We start from the raw sequence: 24,034 nt of genomic DNA on the forward strand, positions 1-24,034 counted from the left end.
AAACTTTGAAAAACCACTTCATTACTTGCAGCTTACGCCCAGTCACAATAGCTCCCTCACTAACTAGCCACTTGCTCATGTTTTCTTTCTCAAGCAACACAACTAAAACATGTTAACGAGTCATTCACCTCAATAGTAAGGGATTATACTCTACATAAAATAGTGATTGTATTTGTCTATACAGGGAGTCCAAAACAACGTAACTATCCTCACATCTTCTCAAAAGAGGGTCAGTTGTAGCACCATTACAACAACAATAATAACTTGCATTTGTATAGCAACTTTAATGTAGTAAAAAGTCCCAAGGCACTTTTTACAGGGGCATTATGAAACAAAATTTGACACTGAGCCACATAAGGAGATATTAGGTCAGATGACAAAGAGGTAGATTTTAAGGAACATCATAAAGGAGGAGAGGTAGAGAGGAGAAGTTTAGAATCATAGAAACATACAGTACAGAAGGAGACCATTTAGCCTATCGTGCCTGTGCTGGCTCTTTGAAAGAGCAGTTGTGCCTAGTTTCACATCCCCACTTTTTGTCCATAACCCAGTATGTTCATCATCCTTAGTAACTGTGCAGCTCCCTTTTAAAATTATTTATGGAATCAGCTTTCACCTCCTTTACAGGCACAGGGTTCCAGATCCCATCAACTCTGAGTGAACACATTTCTTCTCATCTCATATCGAGATCTTTGCCAGTGATTTTAAATCCCTCACCTCTGGCTATTGACCAACGCATCAGAGGGAATAGTTTTCTTTAATTACTCTATCAAAACTTCTCGTCATCTTAAAATCTCCATTAGGTCACCTGTTACTGTAAACCTCTTCTGTATCCTTTCTAAAGTCTTTACATCTTTCCTGAAGTGTGGTGCCTAAAATTGCCCACGATACTCCAACTGAGGCCTAACCAGTGATTTATAAAGTTCGATTATGATCTATTTGCTTTTATATTCTATGTCTCTATTCATAAAACCAAGGAATTAATCTGCTTTTTTCACCACCTTATCCTCTTGCTCTGCCACTTGAAGGATGTATGTATATGGACACCAAGTTCTATCTGCTCATCTACACTTTCAAAATTATGCCATTTATGTTATTTTTCTCTATTATTCCTTCTGAAGTGCATCATTTCATACATCTCCACATTGAATTAATTTGTCATGCTTCTGCCCATTTCACCATCCTAAAGTCTACAACTATCCTCATCACTATCTACTACATTACTCCTTACAGGAGGCAGAATGTGAGGATGTGCCATCAAGGTAGCTGTGGGAGCTGGTGGGCTTGCAATGAATATTAATGGACCGCCTATCCTCACAGATGGAGACAGAGAAGACAAGGAATTGAAGGGAGGTGTCAGAGATGGACCATGTAAAGGTGAGAGAAGGGTGAAAATTGGTAGCAAAGTTGATGAAGTTTTCCAGTTCAGGACGAGAGCTGAAAACGGCACCAATACAGTCATCAATGTACCGGAAAAAGAGTTTGGGGGAAAAAGAGCTGTAAGGACTCCATTCCATTCTCCCAGGTTCTCCGTCTCTGATGCATCTGTTCTGATGATACAACCTTCCACAACAGCACTTCTGATATGTCTTCCTTTTTCCTCAACCAAGGATTCCCCCCAACTGTGGTTGACAGGGCCCTTGATCGTGTCTGATCCATTTTCCGCACTTCTGCCCTCACCACTTCCGCTCCCTCCCAGAACCGCGGCAGGGTTCCCCTGGACTTAACTTTCCACCCCACATCCAAAGGATCATCCTCTGCCGTTTCTGCCACCTCCAGCATGATGCCATCACCAAACACATCTTCCTCTCCCCTCCCCATCAGTTTTCCGAAGGGACTGTTCCTCCTGCAACATCCATTATCCACCACTCTGTTTCCTGTCACTCAGCCAATTTCATATCCATGTTGCTACTTTCCCTTTTATTCCAAAAGCTATAATCTTGCTCACAAGTCTGTTGTGTGGCACTGTATCAAATGCCTTTTGGAAGTTCATGTACACCACATCTACAACATTGCCCTCATCAACCCTCTCTGTTACCTCTTCTAAAAACTCCAGCAAGTTAGTTAAACATGATTTTCTCTTAACGAATCCCTGCTGGCATTCCTTAATTATCCACATTTGTCCATATGACTATTAATTTGGTCCTGAATTATTTCTCGAAACTTCCTCACCACCGAAGTTAAAGTAACCGGCTTGTAGTTGTTGGGCTTATCTTTACACCTTTGTAAGATCTGCAATTCTCCAGTCCTCTGGCACCACCCTGAATCTAAGGAAGACTGGAAAATTATGGCCAGTGCCTCTGTGATTTCTGCCCTCACTTTCCTCAGTATCCTTGGATGCATCTCATCCGGCCCTGGTTCTTTATCAACTTTAGGTATAGACAGCTTATCTAATACATCCTCCTTATCAATTTTAAATTCTTCTAGTGTATTTATTACCTCCTCTTTCACTGTGGCCTGGGTATCATCTTCCTTGCTAAAGACAAATGCAAAGTATTCATTTAATACCTCAACTATTCCCCTACCTCCATGCGTAAATCCCCCTTTTGTCCCTAATCGGCCCTACTCCACCTTTTATCACCCTTTTACTATTTACAGACTTATAAAAGACTTTAGGATTCCCTTTTATGTTAGTTGCCTGTCTCTTTTCATATTCTCCCTTTGCTTCTCCTATTTGCTTTTTCACTTCTCCTCTGAGCCTTCTATATTCAGCCTGGTTCTCCATTGTATTATCTAGCTGACATCTGTCTTAAACACACTTTTTCTTCTTCATCCTCATATCTATCTCTTGCCCTATATTTATTGGCCCTACCTTTCCCCTTCAAGGAAATATACCTTGACTGTGCCTGAACTACCTCTTCTTTTGAAGGTAGTCCATTGTTCAGCTACCGTTTTTTCTTCCAACCTTTGATTCCAATTTATTCGGCCCAGATTCTCACCCCATCGAAGTTGGCTTTTCCCAGTTATTCTAGATTGTTCTTTGTCCTTTTCTATAACCAACCCAAACCTTATGATACAATAATCACTGTCACCTAAATATTCTCATACTGATATTTGATCCACTTGGCCCACCTCATTCCCAAGAACCAGGTTCAGCAGAGCCTCCCCTCTCGTTGGACTGAAAACATGCTGCTGTAGAAAATTTTCCTGAACACACTCTAGGAACTCTTGCCCCTCTCTGTCCTTTACACTACTACTATCCCAGTCTATATTTGGACAATTAAAGTCCCCATTATAACTGCTCTATAATTCTTGCATCTTTCTGTAATTTCCTTGCAAATTTGTTCCTCTTCATACTTTCCACTAATTGGTAGCCTATGGACTACATCGAGCAATGTAATTGCGTTTTTTTTCCTTAGCTCTAGCCAAATAAATTCCGTCAGGGATATCCTCTCTCCAAAACTACAATGCTCTCCTTAATCAATACTGCCACTTCTCCCCCTTTTCTTCCTTTTCTATCTTTCCTGAACACCTTGTATCCAGGAATATTTAATAATCAGTCCTGTCCTTCTTTGAACCAGGTCTCTGTTACAGCCACAACATCATGGTTCCATGTGTCAGTCTGCGCCTGTAACTCACCAGTCTGATGAGCAACACTCCAAGCATTCACATACGTGCACATTAACCCAGTTTTAGACTTTATTCCTTTCTCACTTACTCCGACCCCACCGAATAACTTACTATTCCCTACTCTAGTGCAATCTACCGCTTTCAGTATTCTGTGCACCTTGGTATTCCTCTCTGATATTTCCTCCTGGTTCTCTCACCCCTGCCAAGTTAGTTGAAACCAGGGTTGTCCAACACATGGCCCATGGGCCAGAATCCAGCCCGCCAAAGGATTGCATCTGGCCCGTCAATCTGACCATGGCTCAGTTCTGATTGATGGCGCCCCTATTTGTCAGGCGGAGGGGGTAGGTGGGACCTGTGCCTGATGGGTGGGAGACCCCTGTCTGTGATTGGTTGCTCTCTGTGACTGACAGGAGCTGCCTGGGTGGTGTGCAGTTGAGGTGCCCTGGTATCGGCCATCCCTGTTGCTTTCACGTGGTTTAATAAATGTCCAGTATCCTGCACATTGGGCAGGTTCCTGCCTCCACTCACCCCAAATTAAATAAAACAGGCTTGGTAAATATCCAGTTGTGGGAATGGCTGTTGCTGGGAACACGGAGCCAGGAGCAAAGAGTGAGGAACACTGAGCAGGGAGCAAAGAGCAAAAAAGACACGGAATAGAGAGGCTGAGAGTGGGGGAGAGAGAGACAGAGAGAGACAGGGGGAGAGAGAGAGAGAGACAGGGGGAGAGAGAGAGAGAGACAGGGGAAGAGAGAGAGAGAGGGAGAAGAGACAGAGAGAGTGGTGGTGGGGGAGAGAGAGAGGGAAAGGGGGAGAGTGTGAGATGGAGGGGAGAGAGACAGAGGAGGCAGAATGAAGGAGAGAGACAGAGAATGGGAAGAGAGACAGAGGGGAAGGAGAGAGACAGAGGGCAGGGGGGGAGAGAGAGACAGAGAGGGGGAAGAGAGAAAACGACAGAGAGGGGGAGAAAGAGACAGACAGAGTGAGGGGGAGAGACAGAGAGAGGGGGAGAGAGACATAGAGAGGGGGAGAGAGACCTAGAGAGGGGGGAGAGGGACAGAAGGTGGGGAGAGAGAGACAGAGGGGCGGAGAGAGAGAGACAGAAAGAGGGGGGAAGAGAGAGACAGAGAGAGGGGAGAGAGAGGCAGAGAGGGGGAGAGGGAGGGAGATAGAGAGAGGGGAGAAAGAAGGAGAGAAGGATGAGGGAGACATAGAGAGGGGAGAAACAGAGACAGGAAATGGGGAGAGAGAGACAGACAGACAGACAGACAGAGAGACAGAGGTGGGGAGAGAGACAGAATGGGAGGGAGAGAGACAGAGCGAGGAGGGAGAAGAGAGGGGAGAAAGAGAGAGACAGAGAAGGGGAGAGATACAGAGCGAGAGACAGAGGGGAGAGAGAGAGGGGAGAAAGACAGAGAGAGGGGTGAGGAAGACAGAGAGAGGGGGAGAGAAAGAGAAGAGAGGGGAGAAAGAGAAAGACAGAGAGCAGGGGGAGACAGAAAGAGACAGAGAGAGTGAGGGGGAGAGAGACGGGGTGAGAGAGAGGCAGAATGAGGAGGGAGAAAGACAGAGAGAGGGGTGAGGGAGACAGAGAGAGGGACAAGAGAGACAGAGAAGAGAAGGGAGAGGGAGGGGGGAGAGAGAGAGATGAGAGGGAAGAGAGAGACAGAGAGAAAGGGGAGAGAGAAACAGAGAGAAAGGGGAAAGAAACAGAAAGAGGGGGGTGAGAGAGAGAGAGAGAGAGACAGAGAACAGGGGGAGAGAAAGACAGAGAGGTGAGTGACAGAGAGACAGAAAGAAGAGGGAGAGTGAGACAAAGAGAATGGGGAGAGAGAGACAGAGAGAAGGGGGAGAGAGACAGAGAGAAGGGAAGAGAGAGACAGAGAGACGGGGAGAGTGACAGAAAGGTGTGAGAGAGAGGGACAGAGCAGGGGAGAGAGAGAGGGACAGAGATGGGGGAGAGAGAGAGGGACAGAGCAGGGGAGAGAGAGAGGGACAGAGATGGGGGAGAGAAAGCCAGAGAAGAATAGTCATTTATTTAAGGCACAGAAGGAGGCCATTTGGCCCATCCAGTCCATGCTGGCTCTTCACGGAGCTATGCAGTCAGTCTCACTCTCTAGCTCAACTCCCATAGCCCTGCAAGTCTATTTCTCTCAGGTGGCCATCCAACTTCCTCTTGAAGTCATTGATTGTCTCCGCTTCCACCTCCCTTATGGGCAGCGAGTTCCAGGTCATTACCACCCGCTGTGTAAAAAAGTGCTTCCTCGTATTCCCCCTGTATCTTTTGCCCAATTTTTTTCAATCTGTGCCCCCTAGTCCTAGAGGGGGCAGAGGGAGAAGGGGGGAAGAAATATAGAGAGACAGAGAGAGAGAGTGCAGGGAGAGGAGGAGGGGGAGATCAAAATGACTTTTTCTTTAAAAATATCAGGTCAAAATTCCACCTCGGCCATGATTGCAGGAGGGTAAATGGGGTGCAAGGCTATGGGAGCATTGAGGTCTGAGCCCACTGCAGGCTGCTGTGCATCTCCTAGATTACTCACATTCTCCTGCAATCACTCACTGACACATTTTCCCACATTTGTTCACTCACTAAATCACACTCATTCTTTCATTACTTCACACTCTTATTTACTCATTCAAAGGTTCACTTAGTCACCCTCATATTTGCTCACTCTCATTCAGTAACTCACCCCTTTACTCTCATATTCATTATCTTAGTCTTGTACACACTCACACAATCAAACTTTTCCTCACTCATTCTCTCTCACTTAGTAACTCATTACTAACTCTTATAGTCTCCTGCTCACCCACTCATTTAGTCAAACACTCACTTACATATTCACTCATTGACACTCAAGCTCACTCACTCATTCTCTTGCATTCACTCACTCACACTTCCTCTCATTCACTAATTCATCCACTTCCCCCAAGGGGAGAGGGAACTGTAACCTAATATCAAAGTGAGGGAGAATTGTCCTCTGACCTCAGGGTGAGCTGGGATTGTATCCCTTTCATTTTCTCTCTCTCTCTTTGTCCTGACCTCTTTTACATACGGGAAAGACAGTGCCATAGGATAATTCCAGTGACTAGCATAATCAACGAGATGGTTTTTCTGTTTGTTATCCTGGCTACATTGCTGAAACCTCACCTGGACGTTAAAGCCAGTGTAGATACTCTTGAAGAAACACAAAGTTCAGGACTCTTCTGTGAAAGTGATGTAAGATACAGTTCCAAAAATCCAGAAGAATGACCAGTAGAAAAGATGTTATAATAGATACATAATAGATGGTTTTGTATTTGGGTAAAATTTGTTTTTGCTTCTCTACAAGCACTTACACCTGAGCAGTTTCCTAATACATGAATATCACATATTAAAAAAATAATGTTTTGTGGTATTTTAATACAGACTCATAAGGTGCTTACTTTCATTAAATAAAAATATTTAAAAGGAGACAGTTACAGGTCAGAGCTCGGAAACAATCTACAAGTCATTGTATACTTCAAACTTACACAAACACATTATTAGAATCTTTCAGTCTATTAGTGAATGCATAGTTTGTTAGATATTACTATAATGTAAACATAGAGAATGAACAACAGGAAGGAGCAAATTAGCATTGCTGATCATTAAAATAGTATTCCAAATATTAACAATTAGAAAATTATATGGCTTCAGTAGAATTATTTAAAACCAGAATAATGCCTAAAATGAAGACTGCACTAAAACAAAAGCAAAATACTGTGGATGATGAAAATCTGAAATAAAAGCAGAGAATGCTGGAGACATTCAGCTGGTCAGGCAGCACAAATGAAAGGACATCAACCTGAAATCTTAACTGTTTCTCTCTCCACAAATGCTGCCTGACCTGCTGAGTATTTTCAGCATTTTTTGAAGATTGCACTACTTTATTGTAGATTCTTAAGAATATATTGTTACCTAAGATAGCATACATGTCAGAACAAAGCAAAACAGCAAACAAACCGTCAATCACAGATAGCCTGTACAAATATTTCAGCCAGAAAGAACCAATATGTCTGCTGCCAAATGTAAGAGCTTGCTTGAGAAAAACACCCTTTTTTCATGCAAAAAACGGGAACAACGGGAAAACTATTAATGTTTACATATTTTACATACCATGTTGTGTAGCTGCCCTCAGAGCATTGGGTAGACGATTTACTTTACGCATGATTTCCTTCCAGGATTTGTCCACCTGAGTAAACATCCTTGCCTCTGCAGGCAGCTGACGTTGAATGTCTGGTGCACAGAAGATACTCTCCAAGTACAACCAGTTTCGCTGACACATCATCCACTGCTCCTGCAATAGTAGAAAATATTTCTAATATTAAAATTTTTAGTCTTGCTTACTTCACTAAGCAAATTATTAGTGTCATCCAGCAGGGATTCTGACTGGCAGCTTAAAAAGAGCTTTACAGTATGTAACAGCTAAAACATGAAATAATTGAGATCTTCTATATTCTCTATTGAGAAGGGTCCTTTACTTTGAATTATTTAGGGATCACACCTCAAATGACCAGGCAACATGAAATATTTGAACTGTCTGCATCAGCCATTAATGTTAGAGCAAACTCCATTACCAAGACAAGAAATTTAATTCACCAAAACAAGAACAATCGTACCAACACACCCACTGTAGAATATTTTGCACAAGAATGGCATTGACCAACTTAGCTTCTTTTCTGGTGGGTGGATTGAGGAAGGAGCATTGTATGCCCTTTTGATTCCTGGCCACTGCCTCTTACCAATTGATTGATCTCTTTGTGTTAGAGAAACAGGATCTTCAGGATGAGTCTTGTTTTTGAAGTTTCTGATCATCACACTGGGATTGGTAATCAGTACATTATGTTTAAGAACCAAGAGATTTATTTTCTACTTTCAAAGGGAGTAAATTGTGATAATCAAACTCCCTCTTTGTTTGGTCACTAAACTTTATCAATAGCAGGTATTATGATACTACTCAGAAAAAAAATCAGTGTTTCAGCATGTTGGTGAACTATTTCCTCAGTACACAAATTCTTCGGAGTGGCCCTTACAAATAGCATTCAAAATAATAATAACTTATTGTAAGAACTCATGCAGGGTTGGCTGTATCATTTTTTCTTCTAAATGAGTCAAAGTGGAGCATGATTTAACTTGTGATTCCTCAACACTACAATCTCCAGAATCCTCTCTATTCTCTTTTTCATGAGAACAAAAAAACTGGAAATTAAAGCCCTGGTATTAATCTGTCGGTGGCATCCAAGCAGGAGGGTGGAATTGCCTGGATGAAACCCAAAAGTCAATGCAGCGGGTTGGAATCTGCGATCCCAACTCAATTGAAACAATTTATTTTGACTTCCAGACTTTCCGCTCCAAGCTACACAGCGAGCATGCTACAGAGCTGCATGAAGCAATATCAGCTGTACTTAAAGGGACAAATGGAAGTTGGAGGTGTTCAGGATGGATGATGGACTTAGAGCAAGCGCAGCATCTAGATTCAAGGATGCATGACAGGAATCGCTGCTGGGTGTAGTCACGAATGGGAGGGGCATACTTCTCCCCAGTAATAGGGGGAAGAAATCTGTCACTCTCACCAAGAAGGCACGGTTGAAGATACTTGAGGAGGTGAGAAGCAGGAGCGATGTGCTATTATGAATGCTGGATTTTGTGACATGATTAAGTTTTAAAAACTGTGATTTTGAAAAGTTTAAGATGGAGTCCACGAAGTCAGGTGAATTCACATGCACTCTACCTAAGGACAAAACAGAAATTTTCCTTACCAGGAAACAGAGAACACAATCAAAGGCGCTTTTTTTTGAAAAATAGAGACTGCAGGGGTAACACCTGAAGAACAATGAGTTTCACCCACCCAGACTTTTGGATCATAAACAAGGGGGGGGGGGAGTTTTATGCTGTCTGCCGCGGCAGATTTTGTGGCGTACGGGGTGATATAATTAGATGGGAAGTGTTTTTTGAATTTTCGATGGCAGGATATTTTAGAGGAATTAAGATGGTGGTGTGTTTGTGGCATTCCGGGGTTCCCCCAGCGCTGTCGGGTTACAGTTTTCCATTCATTTAAAATAGCATGAACACTCATTACCTTACGTTACAATTCAGTCCAACCTGCCAAATGAAGTGAACGGCAAGCGCTATTCCTGTGTCACCCGGTTCACGAATGTTTCAACGTGGCGTGCAACAGTCAGATTTGTGCAATTCAGTCTCAGTACTGTGCTCTTCTCTCTTTAACTCATCCGTTAAACTAACACCAGCATTGGTATGGATGTTTGCCTCCAGGCCAGCATTGCAATGGATGATTACCTCCACACTAGCATTGGAATGGATGTTTGCCTCCAGGCTCGGCACCAGCAAGGGTGAATCATCTCAGGGGAAGGTGGCAAAGGCATGCATGGGGGAAACATGGAGGAGCAGGGCAGGGTAGTCGGGAAGGGAAGCGTGGGGTTGATCGGGTGCATCGAGTAGCAGCGGAGGATGGAGTAGAGCATCCAGGTTGTTGAATGCTTGATGTTGATGACGAAGGTACATGTTGTCAGCTGCAGGAATGGTGGGTGGATTAAATCAGTACAGTGTGAAGATATTTGGCTAGGGCCTAAAGAGAGGGATGAGTGCTCGATATCAGGGAGCTGTGGAGCAAATTGAGAGTACTGGCTAGCAGAGGGAATGGTCAGAGTCAATGGGGGCAAATGGATTCTGTAGGTCAAGACTAATGGTTGGGTATTTGACAGCTCCATATGGCAGGGATCGGGACTCGGCAACATGATTTTCCAGTAATGAATCCGTGCTGGCTTTCCTTAATTAACCTGCATTTGTCCATGTGACTTTTAATTTGGTCCCGAATTATTCTTTCCAGAAGTTTTGCCACCACCAAAGTTAAACTGACTGGCCTGTAGTTGCTGAGCTTATCTTTACATCCTTTTCTGAACAAGGGTGTAATATTTGCAATTTTCTAGTCTTCTGGCACCTCCACTGAGTCTAAGGAAGACTGCAAAATTATGGCCAGTGCCTCTACGATTTCCACTCTCACTTCTCTCAGCATCCTTGGATGCATCTCATACGGTCATGGTGCTTTATCAACTTTTAAGTATAGACGGCCTATCTAATACCTCCTCCTTATCAATTTTAAATTCTTCTAGTGTATTTGTTACCTTCTCTTTCACTGTGGCCTGGGCAGCATCATCTTCCTTGGTAAAGACGGATGCAAAGAAATCATTTAATACCTCAACTATTCCCCCTGCCTCCATGCATAAATCACCCTTTTGGTCCCTAACCAGCCCTACCATCCTTTTACGATTTATATGCCTATCGAAGACTTTAGGATTCCCTTTTATGTTAGCTGCCAGTCTCTGTTCATACTCTCTCTTTGCTTCTCTTATTTGCCTTTTCACTTCCCCTCTGAACCTTCTATATTCAGCTTGGCTCTCTGTTGTATTATCGACCTGACATCTGTCATAAGAACACTTTTTCTACTTCATCTTCATTTCTTTCACGTTTGTCATCCAGCGAGCTCTGGATTTATTTACCCTACCTTTCCCCTTCAAGGGAATATATCTTGACTGTGCCTGAACTACCTCTTCTTTGAAGGTAGCCTATCGTTCAGCTACTGTTTTTCCTTCCAACCTTTGATTACAATTTATTCGGCCCGGATCTATTCTTACCCCATTGAAGTTGGCTTTCCTCAGTTAATTATTCTTACTCTAGATTGTTCTTTGTCCTTTTCTATAACCAACCTTGACCTTGTGATACAATGATCACTGTCCCCTAAATGTTCTCCTACTGATATTTGATCCACTTGGCCCACCTCATTTCCAAGAACCAGGTCCAGTAGTGCTGCCCCTCTTGTTGGACTGCAAACATACTTCTGTAGAAAATTTTCCTGAAAGCCCCTCTCGGCCCTTTCACTACTACTATTGCAGTGTATATTTGGATAATTGAAGTCCCCCATTATAACTGCTCTATAATTCTTACATTTCTCTGTAATTTCCTTGCAAATTTGTTCATCTTTTCCACTAATTTATGGCCTATAGACTACACCGAGCAATGTAATTGCACCTTTTTTGTTCCCTTGCTCTAGCCAAACTGATTCTCTCCTCAACCCCTCAAAGATATCCTCTCTCTCCAGCACTGCAATGTTCTCCTTAATCAGTACCACCACACCTCCTGCTTTTCTTCTTTTTCTATCTTTCCTGAACACTTTGTATCCAGGAATATTTAACACCCAGTCCTGCCCTTCTTTAAGCCAGGTCTCTGTTATAGCCACAACGTCATATTTCCACATGTCAATCTGCATCAGTAACTCACTAATCTGATAAACAACACTCTGTACATTCACACACATGCACATTAACCTTGATTTAGATTTTATTCCTTTCTCCCTTACTCTGACCCCACCTACTAACTTACTATTCCCAACTCTAGTGCTCTGTATCTCTTTCAGTATTCTGTGCACCTTGGTATTCCTCTCTGATATTTCCTCCTGGTTGCCACAGCTCTGCCAAGTTAGTTTAAACCCTCCCCAATAGCACTAGTAAATTGCCCCGCAAGGAAATTTATCCCAGGTATCTCCTGGTTCTAGACTCACCAGCCAGGGGAAACATCCTATCTAGATCTACCCCGTCACGCCTGTAAGGATTTTCTAAATTTCAGTGAGATCACCTCTCATTCTTCAAAACTCTCGAGAATACAGGCCCACTTTGACACACATATGCTGACTTTATTTCAATGACTGAACTATTACAAGAATGAGTATGGTGATTATCAAGATTGTCGCTTTGTCCTGATGAAATCATATCCCTTTTATTATCTTCCAGGGCCTTTATGCATACAACAAGCATCGTAGGTCATTCACAATTTCTCACAGGATCTCATTCCTTCTGAGGGTGCTCTGTCAGAGCAGGGCAGGCACCAGTGCAACTACTCACATTTCCGTGGATTCATTTCGACAGTTAATTGGATTTTCACCTGGTGATTTACACCTCGCAAGAAAACATGAGCAGACGTGGATGGCAGGAACCTCTGAGGAGAGTCCCTGTTGGGGGCACAATCCTCTCCAAGCTCTGTTCAGTTGGACACTGATGCTGAGCTCCAGAGAATGACTTCACAAGAGAGAATGCTAGACATGCATCAGCAACTTAGTTAGCAATTGACAGACTTGCCATAGCAGAAAGGATGGAGAAGTTCAGCTTGATCATTAATGGATTGGTGACGCAGGTAACTGAAGAGAGTGCCCGCCTCCATGGAGGTTGAGAGCAAGGCTCTCAAGTGAGTTCATGCAGGCCAAAATCACAGCCATGCAGGAGATGTTTGCTCCTTAAATATGATGACAGACACTGTGTCCAACGCCTAATAATGTGCAAGTGATCTCCACGAAGTTGATATGCAGCAGAGTGCGACAATTAATGTGGTGCTGGCCCAAAGGGCTCCCATTTCTCAACCATTACCCACTCTCTACCAGTATCTAATGTGCTGCCTTGTCTTCTGATGGATCTGCTCCCACAGACTTGGTGGGGTCCTCAGGACTCGAAAACCCAAAGGGGTTCGCTCAACAACATCTCAGCAGTCAGGACAGGGATCTGAGCAACCTGCCTCTACCTCTACTGAGGTCAAAAGGGATGCACCACGAAGAAGCAATAGGGAGCGGACATTCAAGAAATTATAATTCCCCGTAAGTATGCACATGGGTGTTTTGACAAAATGTTCTGTTAAGTTTAATTCTTTTATAACGGCCCATAAAATTTACTGATTAGCACCAATTCAATGTCTTCCATATTATTGTGTCCCGAGTGCCAATTTGCCCTTTCACTTGCTTCACAATGAATTTAAATACATGCTTTTACCTACTGGACAGATGTGCAGTGGGTGGGTGAATGGTTGCAGGACTGTTCAGTGCAAAGGGAGGAGTTGGGAATGGTTCTGCTGGTGGGAACAGAGCACAGGATTTCATTTCTTATGTTTTCCAGTCAGCAGACCTTCATGACATTAGGGCATCTCTGCCTCCTTGATACTAATGTATGCAGATGATAAGGCAATGAGTGCCCCATCTTCATATTCCTCCTCCTTCTCTATGTTCTTCTCAACAGAATATGAATGATAAGTCCCTATGTCCTGCTCCATCTGCACTGTTTGCTTTTGTGCAATGTTGTGCAGGTTGCAGCACACCACTGATTCTGGAGACCCTCGCCTGCGAGCACGGAGAGGCGCCTCCAGACCTACCTAAAGTGCATCTTCAACATTCAGATAGCTTGCTCGATGATACGCCTGTTGAACATGTGGCCTGCAATGTAGCATTCCTGTGCCTCATTGGTGGGGTTCCTCACAGGTGTCATGAGCCAAGTCGGGGTTATCCTTTGTCTCCAGTGATTCAGGCCTTAAGCCTGTTTCCTGGAACAAAAGTTCTTGAATGTTGACTGCCATTATATGAAAGCATCATGGCAACTCCAAGAAATTTGGCACAGACCGACATGACCCTCTTCTTGTGGTTGCATATCTGCTATGCAATGATGGACGAATATCCATTGCAATTTATAAAAATTCCTGGTAGCTGTGGTGGTACTCTGATAGCCATGTTACTGCAGTTGATGGCGCCCTGTACCTGTGAGAAACTAGCCAGAGAGGTGAATGCAAGTTTACGCTCATTCTGGCTATTGTCACCAATGGAGAAATTTAGATTACTTCCAGCGCTGGCAAACAATCCGTCCATCGCCTGCTTTATACATTCATGTGCAGTGGACTGTGAAACCCTCGAGTTGTCTTTGATAGTGCTCTGGGAGGAACCAGAGGCAACAAAATTGAGGGCGCTGGTGACCTTCATAGCCACTGGTAATGCATGTCCGTCATGTCCATTGGACCTCTTTTCTAGTAAGTGGTGCATTAGGGCATGTGCTAAATGTGTAGCATTTCATTAACAATTCGATGTAGATTTAAGCATTTTGTATTTATTACACATACACATTGCACCCAAGATAATACAATTAAAATAATACTCTTTCACATACCAAGCATTATAGTCACACAAGTACTTCAAAGCATAGTAAAGTACCTAACAGTAAAGCTGAAACTTTTCTTAATCTTATTGGAAAAAAATGTAACACTCACCAAAGTTTCATTTAACAGTGAGAGAAGCCTTTGCCATTCATCAACACGATTTTTAATAGGCCCAACATAGCGTGAGGAGGCTATGGTTGATACATTGATCATGCTGTCATCCAGTAGTGCCTGTAACAAACAATTTTTTTTGTTACTCAACTGACAACTTGCACTAGGCTATGGAACACTTACATTTATTGGACCTTGACATGTGATTGCCACAGGACTATGTACCTCCAAACATCACTTTTTGATTAAAAACTTTAGCAAAGCACCAGCAAGCACTAAAAACGTAAAATTTCAGAATTCTTTATTTCTATTCCTTTAGTTTGCTTAAATGTTTCTGTTTTTGTTTCCAGGAGTATCAATAAAGATTGGAATTTTTGCTGAAAAAAAGAGACTTGCTGTGGAAGCTCTTCATTTTGCACTCATCAGGACAAATGCAAGAATGCCAAATTTCAAAGGGAGCAACAATTTATACTGCGTGAGAAAAGGGTGCTGATTGGTTGGTAAGCTGTCTCTGATTGGTCAAGGCATTGCCATGAAGAATGCACGACTGAACTATTGTCCCCAATGCATTTTTTTAAATTCAAAAAGGTGCAACACCTGGACATGTTCCTTTTGCTTGTTCCCTGCTAACGAATATATGCAGCTTCTACCATGTGTAAGTGAGCCACATTGTGAGCCCGACCGATAATCTTAAATTGGTTGTTAGTGTTATTCTTAGCACACTCAGGATTGTTCAGTTAATGCTATCAAATCATGGAATCACACCTAACGTTAGACAATGTGCTCTGAGTTGTGTAAGTACGAGCTGGTTGAGTCCGGTCAGTACTCCGCCTATTGCAAATAGCCAAAGGGATGTGCTTTAATACAATCCACCAGCCGCTGCGACATACAGCCTACATACCTGGCATCGCACCATCACTGGAATTCATATACCACATTATTCACTTGTGCTGTAGGCAAAGCCTTGACCAATCAGAGACAGCTTGCCAACCAATCAGCACCCTTTTCTCATGCAGTATAAATTGTTGCTCCCTTTGAAATTTGGCATTCTTGCATTTGTCCTGATGAGTGCAAAATGAAGAGCTTCCACAGCAAGTCTCTTTTTTCAGCAGAAATTCCAATCATTATTGATACTTTTCAGCTTCACGGCAGCATCCAGTTAGTGGAAAATATCACTGTGTTGCTACTGCATAGTAGTGGTGTGTAACGGTTAGTTTCACCTGTTGCTTAAATTTTGGGTTACCTTACCCTTCCAGGGTAATTTGAGGAAGACCGGGTGGGCACTTTTCAGGTCTGAAAGTGGCAACCTTAGGCCCATTTGTGAATATGCGCGATGCACAACGAGCAATGATCTGATTGGTGTAGACATTATCCTGCTGGATAACTTTGATGGGCTCTATTTTGGCGTCAAGCTTGCAGGTGTTGTGCGTTTTTGAGTTAAACAAAAGCATGGGGGACAATAGTTCCCTGGTACAGTCTCCATGGCAACACATCGACCAATCAGAGTCGACTTGCCAACCAATCAGCACGCTTTTCTCATGCAGTATAAATTGTTGCTCCCTTTGTAATTTGGCATTCTTGCATCTGTTCTGATGAGTGCAAGACGAAAAATTTCGACAGCATCTCTTTTTTATTAGAATTTTTCTTGTGTTTTCTTCAAAGTATATAATATCCTTACTTGCCAACATGCATTTTATAAAGATACCAAACCCAGTAAGATGTGCAAGAAGCAAATATACAATTGTGCATACAATCGACAATCTGCTTCTCATATTCGTACCATCACTAAGACGTCCTATTTCCACCTCCGTAACACGGCCTGACTTCGCCCCATCTCACCTCATCTGCTGCTGAAACCCTCATTCATACCTTCATTACCTCTAGGCTTGACTATTCTAATGCAGTCCTGGCTGATACCTTACATTCTACTCTCCATTAAACTTGAGGCCATCCAAAACTCTGCTGCCTGTGTCTTAACTCGCAACAACTTCCGGTCCCCTATCACTCTTGTGCTCGCTCACCTACATTGGTTCCCGGTCAAGCAACGTCCTGATTTTAAAATTCTCATCTTTATATTCAAATCCCTCCATAACCTCACCCCTCCCTATCTCTGTAATCACCCCAGCTCCACAACCCTCCAAGATATATACACTCCTCTAATTCTGGCCTCTTGTGCATCCCTGATTTTAATCACTCCACCATTGGTGGCTACGCCTTCAGTTGCCTAGGCTCCAAGCTCTGGAATTCCCTCCTTACATCGCGCTGCCTCTCTGCCTCACTTTTCCTTTTTAAGTCACTCCTTAAAACCTACCTCTTTGACCAAGTTTTTGATCATCTGACCCATATCTCCTTTTGTGTCATTCATTGTTTTATAATGCTCCTGTCAAATGCCTTGGGACGTTTAATTACGCTATATAAGTTGTTGTTGTTGTGTACTACTTTTAATCGACTCCAAATTAGATTAACTGAGAGAATTTAGACATCCTATCTTTTGCTCACATGCAGTTATGTTGGGAATGTTGTGGAGAAAATGCTAATTAATGGTAGTGCTGATGGTTCTGCAAGAAGACATCATCTGGAAGGTGTCCAGTATACGACATGGCAAAGCTGTAATTACCACAATAGCAAATACTCAACTTCAGCTAGGTGTCAATCAGAGTACAGGTTCTTGCTAATAGGGAGCAAAGGAAAATTTGCATGTGAATTGGATGAAACACTGTGTGACCTGATGAAGAGCGTCTTCAGCCTAGGAGACTTGCCTGCCCAATTGGGTGGCAATTGATGCGTGGCTTGGGAGAACTTGATATAACATTGTATACATATTTAAAATAGTGTGCACAATTGGGCAATTTCTTCATGTACTTCCTGAACTTGATTGTTGTTAGAAATGTACGTCCATATACATGTTACATAGAGAAGTTTTACATTTGTCCTGCATTTCCTGTCTATAAAACCTTACTGCCTGTTTTGTGTCATTTTCTCTTACAAATTCCTAGATCTACATTTATAATGGAAACTATGCATGTCAATTTGTTATGCTATAATATGCTCTCCTACCAGTGGTAGTGTTGTGGTACTTCAGTTTTGCGTCTCCCTACTCTTTAGCCTGTCTTCTTCACTTCCATGCCTAGCACCACAGGAAACAAACCATTGCTTCTACTGCTTAACACCAAACAGACCATGCTCGGGGTTTTCCCATAACAAAACCCTATTTTATGTTGAAAGATCTTTGAACCAACTAACAATTCCGTACCAAGAGGGCCAGCTAGATGCAATGAGGGATCAACCCACATCGGATGCGAGTACCCAGCTGGAATTAAATTGAGTATTCAGAGACCAGAGCACTTGTATCCTGTTGGCCAGGGCTACAATGGGGCAGATGGTGGTGGCAATCGGATGTGACTGCCCAGCTGGATGTCAAACCAATATTCAGAGAACAAAACGCTTGTCTGTGCTCATTAGCCGATAAAGGAGAGGAACTGCTATCCTCTAATCACATCCACATCTCTGCTTCCCAAATTGCCACATGCTTTGCTATTTAACTAAAAATAATAGTATCAAATCAAATATTAAAATAAGGACAGAACATAGGACTTTAAAATGGGGACTGAATTATATCTGCTTGCCTTGGTCCAACTAGAGTATTGCATCCAGTTCTAGTCACCACACTTTAGGAAGGATGTGGGGGTCCTTGAGAAGACGCAGAGATTTACCAGAATGGCTCCATGGATGAGGGAACTTAGCTACAAACTTAGGTTGGAGAAGCTGGGGTTGCTCTCCCTGGAGCAAAGGAGATTGAGGGGAGATTTGATTGTGTACAAGATTATGACAGGTTTAGGTAAGGTAGGTAAAGAAAAGCTGTTTCCATTAGCTGATGATACAAGGATTAGGAGGCAGAGATTTAAGGTTTTGGGCAAGAGAGGCAGGGGGATGTGAGGAAGAACTTTTTTAAACAGCAGGCGGTAATGACCTGGAACTCGCTGCCGATGAGGGTGGTGGAAATGAAGATGATTAATGATGTCGAAAGGAAATTGGATGGGCACTTGAGGGAAATAAACTTGCAGGGCTACAGGGATAGAGCAGGGAAATGGGACTGACTGGATTGCTCTAGTGAGAGCCAGCAGGGGCTTGATGGGCCAAATGGCCTCCTTCTGTACCATAATGACTCTGACTCTATCCCCATCCTCTAACTAGCTTCTCTTAAAGACTTGACTCCCTGGAGATAATTTTGACTCTGTACAATTGTGTACAGGCTGCCAATTCTCTACCACCCAGTTTACTCTTTTGCACAGCCTCACCCCATTCCAGACACAATTATCTTTAAAGAGGATGCTTTCAAAGTGGCTTTTACTCACGGATCGGAGCCTTCATCAGCCCTGGCTGATATACCAACAATAACAACAACACCTTGTATTGATATAGCATTTTTAAAGTAATAAAACATCTGAAGGCACTTCACAGGGGAGTTGTAAAGCAAAAACCATATAAAGCAATATTAGAGCTGATGGCCAAAAGCTTGCTAAAAGAGACAGGTTTTAAGGAGCATCGTAAAAAAAGAAAGAGAGGTAGAGAGGGGAGGGGAGGGGATTCCAGAACTTAGGGCATAGGCAGCTGATGGCACAGCCACCAACAGTAAAGCAATTAAAATTGGGGATGCTCAAGAGGCCAGAATTAGATGAGCACAGATACCTCAAACAGCCATCAATCACCCTGCTACACCAGATATGTTCTAATAAAATTGGTTGAGGTTTAAATGTTAGCCAAACACCAGAACTGTCCTAAATAAAAACAAGAAATGCTGGAAATACTCAGCAGGTCTGGCAGCATCTGTGCAGAGAGAAGCAGAGTTAACGTTTCAGGTCAGTGACCCTTCTTCAGAACTGTCCTGCTGTTCTTCGCATAATGCCATGAGGTTTTTTAAATCCACCCAAGAGGGCAGACAGAGCCTCAGATTAATATAAGAGCAAAATATTGCAGGTTCTGAAATCGGAAATAAAAACAAAAAATGCTGGAAACACTCAGCAGGTCTGACTGCATCTGTGGAGCCCGAAACAGAGATAACGGTTCAAGTCAATGACCTTTCACCAGTTCTGATGAATGGCCATCGACCTGAAACAATGGCAAGATTTTTAACCCCGGGCAGGGCTGATAACTGAGGCAGACGGGTGCTAAAAGTAGTGCCGTTGGCCAGCGTGCCAGTTCCCTGGCTCCATCCCACACCCGGGCCATTTTCCCAGAGGCTGGATGTGGGACAGCAGGGCTACCCACCCGCAAGTGGCGCATAGCCAGATAGCAAACCGAAGTAGTTAAAGGCCTATTGAGGCCTACTGAAGGAGGCCGACAGGGATTTTCATGCCAGACTCCAGGTCCCCACAGGCGGTGGCGGACAGTTTAGCTGCCTGGAGGTGGCCTTCCAGTAACAGACCGAGGGCCCAGCACTCCAGGCAGGCTTAGAGGCCCTCCCTGCCTACCTGGGTTCAACAGCAGCCGTAGGTCCCCCTGTGGAGGAGCTCCCCCCACAACAGTGGTGGCCCATTTGCAAAGGCCATTTTTAATTTTAAATCTGAAAATTTTGGAGACAGGACACCTCCATTTTAGGGAGTCCTCTATCACTTAACTGCCACGGCATCCGGATGCTGCTGCTTTCAAGCTGGAGGGCCTCCAACTGGTCTTCCAGGTTCTTGAGCCAACCCGCCTAATTGGACAGCGAGCCTGCCCTCTGGCCATTAATTGGCTAATTCACAGAAAGTCACAGGAGAGTGACTATTTCCCACTCACTGCAGGCTTCTGAACCTCACCATCAGGCTGAAATGGGGTTCAGAAAATGCTGGAATTACTCAGTAGGCCTGGCAGCGTCTGTGGAGAGAGAAGCCGAATTAATGGGCAGGATTTTCCTGCAGGCTTCTGAACCTCAGGCTGAAATCGGTGTCAGAAGCTTCCAGGAAAATCCTGCCCACTAACTCTGCTTCTCTCTCCACAGATGCTGCCAGGCCTGCTGAGTAATTCCGGCATTTTCTGTTTTCCTTCAGTACCTGCTTTATGTCCTCGAATCTCTGGAGTGAGGCCATTTTATTTTAAAATATGCCTACTATAGCTCTGGTCAATTAGACCTATTTGAATACTGCATACTTCCAAACCAATTGCGTTCCATTCCTACAGCAAAGCATATTGGGATCCATATGCTTCAGAACATTTTTAAAAATCTTCTTGAGTGGTGTGGTGAAGCAGATGATACCTCTTAGTCTGGAAGGTATTCTTTGGTCCTTTCAGACAGCGAGTCAGTTCTTGAATACACAAGTCAAGGTCATCTTTGCAGCCCCTGTCCACGTTTAATGTCCATTGTGGTTCATTTAAAACAAAAGGAAAATTGAGTTCCAGAAGATGCTATGCAGAATATAGTCCATGTTTAAAATTACAAATACGACATGCCTGTACTGGGCATGACACCAGGAAGGAGAGATAGGCTGCAGCAAGAACTGAGAGACCACCAAGGTTCTCTGATGCTGCCTTGGAGGCTCTAGTGCAGGCAATGGACAGGAGGAGGGAGTTCCTCTATCCCTCAGGAGGCAAGAAGTCCTCCAGGCAACATTTTTTCCAGCAGGAAGAGATGGCAGAGGAAATGAATGCCAGGAGCAACTGCTGTTGGCTTAGCTGAATAAAAATGGAAAGGTTTATTGATAGAGTTCACTGGATAATTATCCTTACCTGAATTTCTTCAGTGCCACCAAGAATGAAAACGTCTTTGGCATCACGATGAGGAAGCACAATAAACTCAGTAATTTTCCATCCATCTTCCACCTAAAAATAAACATTTACAGAGCACCATGAATTAAAATAATATAGTTACATTACAGACATCACATCAAACAAAAGTATATACACTTTGAAATGATAATCATCTAGGTACTGAGACAGTTAAACAGAAGTATTGTATTGCACTTCCAAATAAACAAATCTTTCCATTGTTCCACCTTTGATGATCAACAACCCTTCATCATGTTCCAGTATGGATTCCTACATTAACTCTCATTAAAATAGGTCTGCTTTTTGAAAACAAATCTGCTGAGACATAAACCTAACAAAGTGAAAACAGATCTCTATGAATATATCTGAAATTGCAAGAAATACTGGTTGACAGCTAACTCATGTTAAAAAATGTTGTGAAGCTCTTTTGAAAAGGTAGAAACTACTGAAATGTATACTGGATATACAGTAAGGTACCCTACTGCATGTTATTAGGGAATGTGTTAAAGTTAAACCATTCCAGTACAGATACAGATCCGATATTTTCTATTATGGACACTGTTCAGACTAAATGGCTAATGGCAGGCTTTAGACTGTTTGCACTCAATTTTCCACAATCAGATCATAGTTTCAGGTGCAGAGAACAGAACATTGCATGTAAATGAACTTTCAGTAAAGGAACAATTAAAGGCGAGTATTTAATTGGACGATGAGGCTGCCCTCTGGCCACTAATTGCCCAATTTGGGAAGATCATTGATGGGTGACTGTTCCCCACACTGCATTGGACTTTGATGTCAGCATCCCGAAGGTCATCAACCTAAAAGGTTAACTTTCTCTCTCTCCACAAATGCTGCCTGACCTGCTAAGTATTTTCACCTTTTTCTGTTTTTATGACCAACTTCATCGCTTGTCTGAGAGTGTGGCATGCCGCAGATAAAAGTTTACTTTCAGTTTTTTTTTTAAAGAGAATATTTAAGTTACTTTAAGAATATTTACGGTTATTTTAAGTTTCTCAAGTATCCTTGAACCTTTTTGATTGTTTTTAAGCTTCTGGAACCAGTGGCATCTTCTTCAGATGTCACCCTGTACCTTTGCCATAAGGAAAAGAAAATGGACATCAGGAGCACCACAGCAGAAATGTCCAGCTAAAAAGGCACCATTAATATCCTCCCACTCACTCCATATCTGCAGCTCTAGCTAGGAAAACTTCAATGTGATTCCTTGGCAATGCTTGAGAAGACTGTGCCTCCCACATAAACCAATAACTGAGTTACACTAGCTAGCAGCGGAAACAAATCATAAAGCAACTGCTCAACTGAAATTCGAGACCACTGCCTAATGAATCTTGCCATCACAGTCTCCCATTGACATCAAACTGAATTCCATCACTGGCTGATATGTAGCATTCCTCACCAGCTACCAAGATTCTCACTTGGAGATCATTCCACTACTCTTTGTGCAGACATTCCCACAACTTGACCAAATCATTCCACACACATCCCATCACTGATGAAACAATTTCACTGGAAACAAATATTACAGCTTTCCTACTGTTCAAGCCCACGGTACATCTCTTTGGTGCGTGTTATTATGTGCCCTTTCAATCCTAGACTCCTCTTTCTCCTACATTGACAGTAGATTCTGAAGTTGCTGGTTGATATCTTCAGACAGAACATTGGGGTACTGAGGTACCACCTCTCTCAGCTGGTTCATCTTTAGATAATTTTTGAAAGCAATTTAAAAACCTAATGGAATGTTGACCTTGATCTGAAATTCTCTGGAATGTACAGAGCCTCAGTCAGACCCTATTCAGGGTACTGAGTTTTGGGCACTGCAGCTCAGGAATGATATATTGGCCTTGGAGTGGTTGCAGCATAGAATCACTAGACTGATGCAAGGGCATACAGAGTTAAATCATGAAGACAAGTTGTATAAACTTGGCTTGTATTCCCATTATTGTAGGCGATTGAGGGGTGATCTGATTAAGATGTTTAAAACGGTAAAAGTATTCTGTAGGGTAAATTTATCACTTGAGAAATTCTAGCCCACTCTCTCTCCCCATCATAGAATCAAACTGGCTCTTAACTAACTTCAAGGCTATTGTCCCACAACTCTGTACAAAGGTCTATAGCAAGTGTTGATCACTCTTCATGAGAACAACTTCCCAATGTGAGCCATGAATTTCCTTTTCACCAATTTGATCTAGTGCCCATTTGCCATACTGTCCAGATTTTCTGCTCTCTTCTTTAAAGTTTATTAGGCCTCCTAGTTCAGTATCATCTGCAAACATGGATTATACACCCCTCAACTCGCAAACATTTCTTCCTCAGCCAGTATGTATCCAAATCCAGAGACTGTTAAACTTTCAGTCTCAGGAGTGGCAAACACATAAAGGATAATGAATTACATGAAAAATTGAAAGCAAAATACTGCAGATGCTGGAAATCTAATATAAAAACAGAAAGTGCTGGAAATACGCAGCAGGTCAGGCAGCATTTGTGGAGAGAGAAGCAGAATTTCATCAGAGTTCATCTCTGAGGACAGGTCACAGACCTGAAACATTAACTCTGTTTCTCTCTCCACAGATGCTGCCTGACCTGCTGAGTATTTCCAGC

General features: G+C 43.0%; 1 protein-coding gene across 3 annotated transcripts in view; it reads right to left on the reverse strand.

Moving 5' to 3' along the window:
• The window catches only part of dnah6 (dynein, axonemal, heavy chain 6), a 554,194-nt gene that overhangs the window by 382,681 nt on the left and 147,479 nt on the right, over positions 1-24,034 (reverse strand). For all 3 annotated transcript variants that reach the window (XM_068030693.1, XM_068030691.1, XM_068030692.1), the window contains 3 exons: positions 21,380-21,472; positions 14,675-14,794; positions 7,703-7,883 (listed from right to left, as the gene is read on the reverse strand). In XM_068030693.1, coding sequence (XP_067886794.1) covers positions 7,703-7,883; positions 14,675-14,794; positions 21,380-21,472 — 394 coding nt within the window. The remainder of the gene's footprint in view (positions 1-7,702; positions 7,884-14,674; positions 14,795-21,379; positions 21,473-24,034) is intronic.

Source organism: Heterodontus francisci, chromosome 4, assembly GCF_036365525.1.
Source record: "Heterodontus francisci isolate sHetFra1 chromosome 4, sHetFra1.hap1, whole genome shotgun sequence".
In the NCBI taxonomy this organism is placed as follows: Eukaryota; Metazoa; Chordata; class Chondrichthyes; order Heterodontiformes; family Heterodontidae; genus Heterodontus; species Heterodontus francisci.